The 7,392-nt window shown below is 35.3% G+C and overlaps 1 protein-coding gene across 3 annotated transcripts; it reads left to right on the forward strand.

Moving 5' to 3' along the window:
- The first annotated feature begins 404 nt into the window (after positions 1-404).
- Positions 405-7,165, forward strand: LOC147560223 (uncharacterized). 3 transcript variants are annotated; one of them, XM_086662331.1, is made up of 5 exons: positions 405-756; positions 5,383-5,652; positions 5,746-5,868; positions 5,993-6,283; positions 6,763-7,165. In XM_086662331.1, exons 2-5 carry the CDS (start codon positions 5,389-5,391, stop codon positions 6,952-6,954), a joined length of 870 nt encoding a protein of 289 aa, XP_086518457.1. In that variant the 5' UTR covers positions 405-756; positions 5,383-5,388; the 3' UTR covers positions 6,955-7,165. The 3 variants fall into 3 exon arrangements, 2 of the variants coding, with proteins under 2 accessions (XP_086518457.1, XP_086518456.1); XM_086662330.1 differs by lacking the exon at positions 405-756 and adding an exon at positions 2,914-4,158; XR_015234772.1 differs by lacking the exon at positions 405-756 and adding an exon at positions 3,884-4,158 and having other exon boundaries at positions 5,993-6,623; positions 6,673-7,165.
- The last annotated feature ends 227 nt before the right edge of the window (positions 7,166-7,392 follow it).

The raw sequence follows: 7,392 nt of genomic DNA on the forward strand, positions 1-7,392 counted from the left end.
AATCTGAATCGTCTTATACAAATATACACAAAATTAATCTATATTGATCATTCATATCAATATGGCATCACGATCCACACAACAACAAATACTTTAGATTTATTCAAGTGGATTTAGACCTTCTAATTCCCTAACAAAAAAAACAAATACTACTTTGTTCGTCACTCATGTCACTTTAACAGGAGTGACCTCTCAAGATAAAAAATATCGTAGAACATGAATGGGTCAAATCGTCGTAGTCCAGTTGGTAAATGCATATACTCTGCAATGCGGAGGTTCCGATTTCATAGAAGTACAAATTCAAGAATATTAAACATGTATATAAATGAAGTACTTTTGTGATCTTTAGAACCTTTTCATTATCGGTTTAACTAATGTAGTTATCGTGCTTATCACATATTCATGACGTATCAATTCGTTGTAAGACCGATATTCATACCCATATATCTATCAAACAAGAATAGCACATTTTTCACGTTGATTTCCACCAAACAAGCAAATTGATCAGTCAATCTGCAAATTTCTCTCTCTTTTTAAAGTCCCCTGTTCATACATACTCTTTTTTTTTGAAATCTGTTCATACATACTCACTCCCCCCATTTGAAGGTCTTGGCACATGATAAATAGTTCATTTTCTTCTCATCTCAACATCTCCAGTTTCTCTCTCTCTCTAAAGTCTAAACAAATCATTGTGAAAATTTTCAGAAGAGGTTTCATCTACATCGACAGAATCAAACCCAGATTTCAGATTTGTCTGTAAGTTCTTTCATAATTCAACCATTTCTTCATTTATCATTCATTTTGTTGATTACCCATTTCACAATGCTGTCAAATTTGCAAATATATGATCAAGTTTGGGTTTGTTGAACCAAAAATCAGTATGATTTGATGATTATGATCTTTCATTTCTGTAGTATTGAATAGATCAGTGGGGTATATGAATTTGTAAGAAACAAATTTAAAAGCTTTCTTACTTTGATTTATGTAGTAAACAATTGTTAATTTTGGGTTAGGTTGGAGTTTTGACAATTTGCTTGAAATGGGGAAATGGTCTGATTTAGGATGAGCATTTAATTCTTAAGATAGGGAAATTTTGATTGAACCTTTACTGTTTGCTATGTAAATTGAGTTAATTCCGTTTTGGCCCCCAATTTGTGACCAACTCACCGTTTTGGCCCCTATAAGTGTCCGGCAGTTCGTTTTGGCCCCAAAAACCACTTTTCGGGCAGTGATTACATCAGCAAACTCTGACCCAATAATTTGTATTCCTAATCTACCCTTAACCAAATCAAAATTAAATCCTAGTTGTCAAATCAATTAATTCTAATTATTACCCCTAATTCCTAATCCCAATGCACTTTCTTCTTCATTTAAAATTTTCTCTCTCTACTCTTTGTTCTTTCTTCACTAAGAGAAAACTACTCTAACTTCTTTTCGAACATCACTGTAAATAGTTATTAGTAGTTGATTATATTTTTAGGCCTATTTTTATACCATGATTTTGAGTGATTTCTTGTAGTTTATCTTTGTGGAAAGATAAAATTTGAAATATCTTGCTCAAGATTTGGGGTAAAATTTAGGGGAAAATCTGAAATTTCTTGGTATTAAGCAAGATACAATGATGAGATCTAGTTCAAAATGGAGGTCGAGTTGTTGAATTACTTCACCATGAAAAATTTAGGAGTGGTCAACTTCCATCTAGGGTGATTTATGGGTCTAGGGTTGTTAATGGAGATGCATGTGATGAGGGGTTCATGGAGATGCATATGATACAGTAGGAGACTAAGGGGAGTTGGTAATAGGTATTTAGTATGAAGCTTGAAATCTGGAGGTGACATCTCCATGGGTGAAATTCAAGTTGATTTCATTAATGATCTTCAAGAAACCAATCCCATATTAACCTTCGAGAAATCAAGGGGAGTTGGTAATATGTATTGTTCCATGTCTTGACTAATAGATCCAAGCAGTGGTAATACGTGAAATTTCTGAGTCAATGGATTACAATGAACAGAATACCCACTTTGATCATCACCAAAAAATCTTACCAATCTTATCAATTGGCACAATTGGAAGAAAATTTGATACCACAAAACCTTTATCAATTGGCACAATTAGTAGTTGCTTTTTGAGCTGCTAAATAAGCTGGAGTTGAGTTGTTTTAAGATTGAGTGATTCCAGTAAGAGTAAGATCTGGTAGAACATAAGAGATTAAATTATGATGTGGTTGGTGCTGGATTTGGTAAAGACCATTGATGATTAACAGGAAGTTGTGATATTGAATGATCTCAAAGAGGAAAAGAGTTCATTGATGAAATCTGATGATGAAGTTGATGTTGATTTTGTCTCTAATTAAAACCCATAACTTCTTCCCTCTTTTATCTTTATTAATACCATCTAAAACACAAGTTTCTATGTGGGATGTTAAAATTGTTCAATCTAGTGTTGTCGTTGTTGTTGTTATTGGTGAATAAAACACAAACGGCCATTAATGAAGGAAGAAGAAGATGAGTTTGGGTTTAGATTTTGTAAGGGTTTAGTATTTGATAGTCTAGTATTTAGTGGTAGTGAAGAAAATGAATCTGTTAATGGAGAATTTGTACATGAAGAAGATAAGAATGAAAAGAAAGGGTAAAGAAAGATGAAGAAGATAAGGGAGGGTGTTAATGGAGAGAAAGTAAATGTCTTGGGAAAAAGTAAAGGTATTAAATAACCTGATGGATGTGACATCTCGGGATTTGGTGTGGGAAAGATAAGATTTGGTCAGAGGGGTATTTTGGGTATTGAAAAGTATTAGGTTTGACCGGATGATGTCAGCACTGCCCGAAAAATTGATTTTGGGGCCAAAACGAACTGCCGGACACTTATTGGGGCCAAAACGAACTGCCGGACACTTATTGGGGCCAAAACGGCGAGTTGGTTACAAATCGGGGGCCAAAACGGAATTAACCCATGTAAATTTGACGGGGCTTTTGAATCAGAGATTTATAGGAAACTAGGAACTGAAACTTGAAGAGAATTTAGGGTTTACTTATGTAACAAGCTAAACCTCTGAGAAAGAAAGAAGCTACTTAGCCAGCTGAAAGCTTCCCACTTTTCAGTCACACCTCATGTGTTCTTAATCATACTCATTTTTTTGGTTGTTGTATACTTGTATTTTTTTTTGATGAAAGGTTGTATACTTGTATTTGACTACTATTAGAAGAAAGGTATCCCGAAAAGCCTCTTTTTCGTACTGTCGAATATAACATCTAGGGTCTCACCACTTACTCTCAATTGATTTTGAGTTCGATATCCACAAATTTATTATGGTTCTACAGCTACGCTAACACGTGATTCAACCAATAGTTATACGTGTTCCATGAAGACACAGATTAGATTAAAAAAACACCACAAGTGAGGGGTGGGGTGGGGGTGATAATACACATAGACAAGAGGGAAGTCTCACGACCAAGAATTAATGTCCACGTCTTTTGCGCTCACTGCCAATTGGTTTTAGAGTATTGCTTACGGAACTCGGATTCTAAGTTTATTGAAGGTGGTAGAATAATTCTTTTAATTTCTCTTCTTGTGTCGCTATATCTATTTATATTTTGTTTGTGTCACTATATCACTTATAATTGAAATATGGTTTCGCTTGGTTTAACAAAAATAAACAAATATTTTGAAATCTACCCAAGTCAATATAGACCGTGTAACTCCTCAAGTTCATCATTCAATCATTCATGTCACAATCTCATGGAAGATAAAAAAAAATTATTCATGTGGAATAAAGATGGGGGACCTCTCAAGATTAAAAGATATGGTTGACATTTAATGGGTCCAATCAAACCCATCGACCCATATCTCATAATAATACCCACAAAGAAAGCACATTTTTCACGTTGATTTCCACCTAACAAGCAAATCGATCAGTCAATCTGCAACTTTATCTCTCTCACTCTCTCTCACTCTCTCTCTCTCTCTCTCTTTCTAAAGTCCCCTGTTCGTACATACTCACTCTCCCCCCATTTGAAGGTCTTGGCACATGATCAATAATTAATCTTCTTCTCATCTCTAGTTTCTCTCTCTCTCTCTCTAAAGTCTAAACAAATCACTGTGAAATTCTAAAAGAAGTTTCATCTACATCGACAGAATCGAACCCAGATTTCGGATTTGTCTGTAAGTTATTTCACAATTCGATCAATTCTTTATTAATCATTGATTTTGTTGATTACCCATTTAACAATGCTGTCAAATTTGCAAATATATGATTAGGTTTGGGTTTGTTGAACCAAAAATCAGTATGATTTGATGATTATGATCTTTCATTTCTGTAGTAGTATTGAATAGATTAGTGGGGTAGATGAATTTGTAAGAGAGAAATTTAAAATCTTTCATTTATGTAGTAAACAATTGTTAATTTTGGGTTAGATTGGAGTTGTGACAATTTGCTTGAAATGGGGAAATGGTATGATTTAGGATGAGCATTTAATTCTTAAGATAGGGAAATTTTATTGAACCTTTACTGTTTGCTCTGTAAATTTGATGGAGGGGTTTTGAATCAGAGATTTGTAGGAAACTAGGAACTGAAACTTGAAGAGAATTTAGGGTTTACTTATGTAACAAGCTAAACCTCTGAGAAAAAAAGAAGCTACTTTGCCAGCTGAAAGCTTCCCACTTTTCAGTCACACCTCATGTGTTCTTAATGATACTCATTTTCTTTTTTTGGTTGTTGTATTAGACTATTATTAGAAGAAAGGTATCCCGAAAAGCCTCTTTTTCGCCCAAATGTATTCTCGAATATAACATCTAGGGTCTCACCACTCACTGTCAATTGACTTTGGGTTCGATATCCACAAATTTATTATGGTTCCATAGCTGCGCGCTAACACGTGATTCAACCAATAGTTATACGCGTTCCATGTTACCCAAGAGGCCAAGACACAGATTAGACTAACAAACACAACAAGTAGGGGTGGGGGTAGGGGTGAGAATAGTCTCACATAGACAGAGGGAAGTCTCACATAGACAGAGGGAAGTCTCACGACCAAGAATTAATATCCACGTCTCTACGCTCACTGCCAATTGGTTCTGGAGTGTTGCTTACGGAACTCGGATTCTAAGTTTATTGAAGGTGGTAGAATAACTCTTCTAATTTCTCTTCTTGTGTCGCTATATCTCTATATATTTTGTTAGTGACACAAAGTAATAGCAGACTTGAGAAAGGAATTTTGCCTACATTCAGCCATTATGGTTTTTCTCTACTTCTTTACTCTTTGCTTCCTTTAATATTTTCTAATACGTTTTATATTTTTATAAATCACTTGTTTATATTTTTTTTTCTACTTCGATTTCCTCTGATTGTTTTCATTTGAACTTCCTAACCTCTTCTCATCCAACTAGGAAATAATGGATGTATCAACAATCGACATTGGACAAGTCATTGTGGTTGGAACTTCAGTATGTGTATTACTTACACTTGCTTTTACCATAAGCCTTGTCTCAAAGCACCTTAAGAATTGGAGGAACCCAAAGGAACAAACGGCTATACTAATCATCATACTCATGGCTCCCTTGTATGCTGTCGATTCCTATGTCGGTCTAGTAGATTTTATGGGTAGCAAAGCATTTTTCACATTCTTAGACTCCATCAAGGAATGCTATGAGGCATTTGTAAGTTTCTTATTCCTGTCACTCATGAAATAACCTTCATCGTCTCGTCTAATAAACTAGTAATCCATCTTTGTTCTTATCAACCAAATGCAGGTGATTGCGAAATTCTTGGCTCTGATGTATAGTTATTTGAAGATATCTATTAGTAAAAACATAGTGCCTGATGAAATCAAAGGAAGAGAAATCCACCATTCGTTCCCCATGACATTTTTCCAGGTCTGACTCCTTGTTTTCCCGAGTTTATATTTTACTATGAGGTTGGGGCCATGAAATGTATATGATATGAAGAACATATATATCTATTTTGCTCAAGAAACTGATATGTTATTGCAAATTGCAGCCTCACACTGTCCGTCTCGATCATAGTACATTGAAGCTCCTCAAGTACTGGACATGGCAATTCGTTGTCATTCGGCCTGTTTTCTCCATCCTAATGATAACACTTCAACTCCTCGATATATACCCTAGTTGGGTTAGCTGGACTTTCACCATCGTCTTAAACATTTCTGTCTCTTTAGCTCTTTATTCTCTTTTGGTATTTTTCCATGTTTTCGCGAAAGAGTTGGAACCACACAAGCCTCTTGCCAAGTTTTTGTGCATCAAAGGGATCGTTTTCTTTTGCTTCTGGCAGGTATATATTCTCTCCCAATTCAAAACAGATGATTGTGCTTTAGTTTTACTATGTATGAAGGCCGTGTACATGTAGACACCTCATTGACTCGGCTCCCTGTAGAATATATCTGCAATTAGATATTAACCTTCTATTAGTAGGCCTAGTCGTAATAAAAAATTTATGTTTGTACTTGGCTATATATCTAAAGATGTTTTAATACAAAAAATAGTCATAATTATTGGGATTTTTTAAATGAAGTGTGACGTGGTTAAACGTCTCATACCAGTGGTGTCAGTGCCCCCTAGAACACCACCACCCGCCTAGCTGTGGTTGGTCGACACAGTATGTTTATAAAGGGGTCGGGCTGGGCTGTTTCCGGACAAACACGCCTTGTTGTTAGTCACTAGGTCGGCCATGATCTGTGATTCTTTTAAGGAAAACTTTGGATACCAGATATAACATTAGTTTTTGATGAATGAGTTTTTTTATGTTTGCAGGGAATTGTGTTGAATATGATGGTCTCGGCGGGGGTCATTCGTTCTACCCAAAGCTGGTTAAGTGTAGAGCGCATTCAAGAAGGCTATCAAAATATCTTAGTGTGTGTGGAGATGGTCGTCTTTTCGTTCATCCAGCAGTATGCTTATCCTGTTACTCCATATACTGAAATCGCCGAGAAGAAGAAACAATGATCCATAATTGGAGCATATAAGATCAAGAATATTTGTATTATTTTGAATTCTAGCTCTCTTTGTCATAGATGAAGGTATGTTTTCGTAATGCTACCTTCACTAGAACTGATCTTGTTCCTTATTTTGATAAAATTGTGAACAGTTTTAAGTCTCCAACTATTAGGGAAATTGAGGAACCATAAAATAATAATATAATGAACCTTTGCTTGAAGTTATGTGTTCGCACACCACAATTTTTTCCTTTCTATGTTGTGCTTTATGCATTTTTTCTATGTAGATATTGGAGTTAGGGCTGCTAGGCTCACAGCTAACATGATATCGACTTATTGATTGAATTGAAAGTGAAATGAAAGGGGTATCACTATGCTCCCAGACCCTTTATGCTATAATCCTCTACCTATAAGCAATGTAACTTATTTGATAAATAAAATCCATAGC

Source organism: Eschscholzia californica, unplaced genomic scaffold (assembly GCF_041429995.1).
Source record: "Eschscholzia californica isolate CP2 unplaced genomic scaffold, dmEscCali1.0.p SCAF_2, whole genome shotgun sequence".
NCBI lineage: Eukaryota > Viridiplantae > Streptophyta > Magnoliopsida > Ranunculales > Papaveraceae > Eschscholzia > Eschscholzia californica.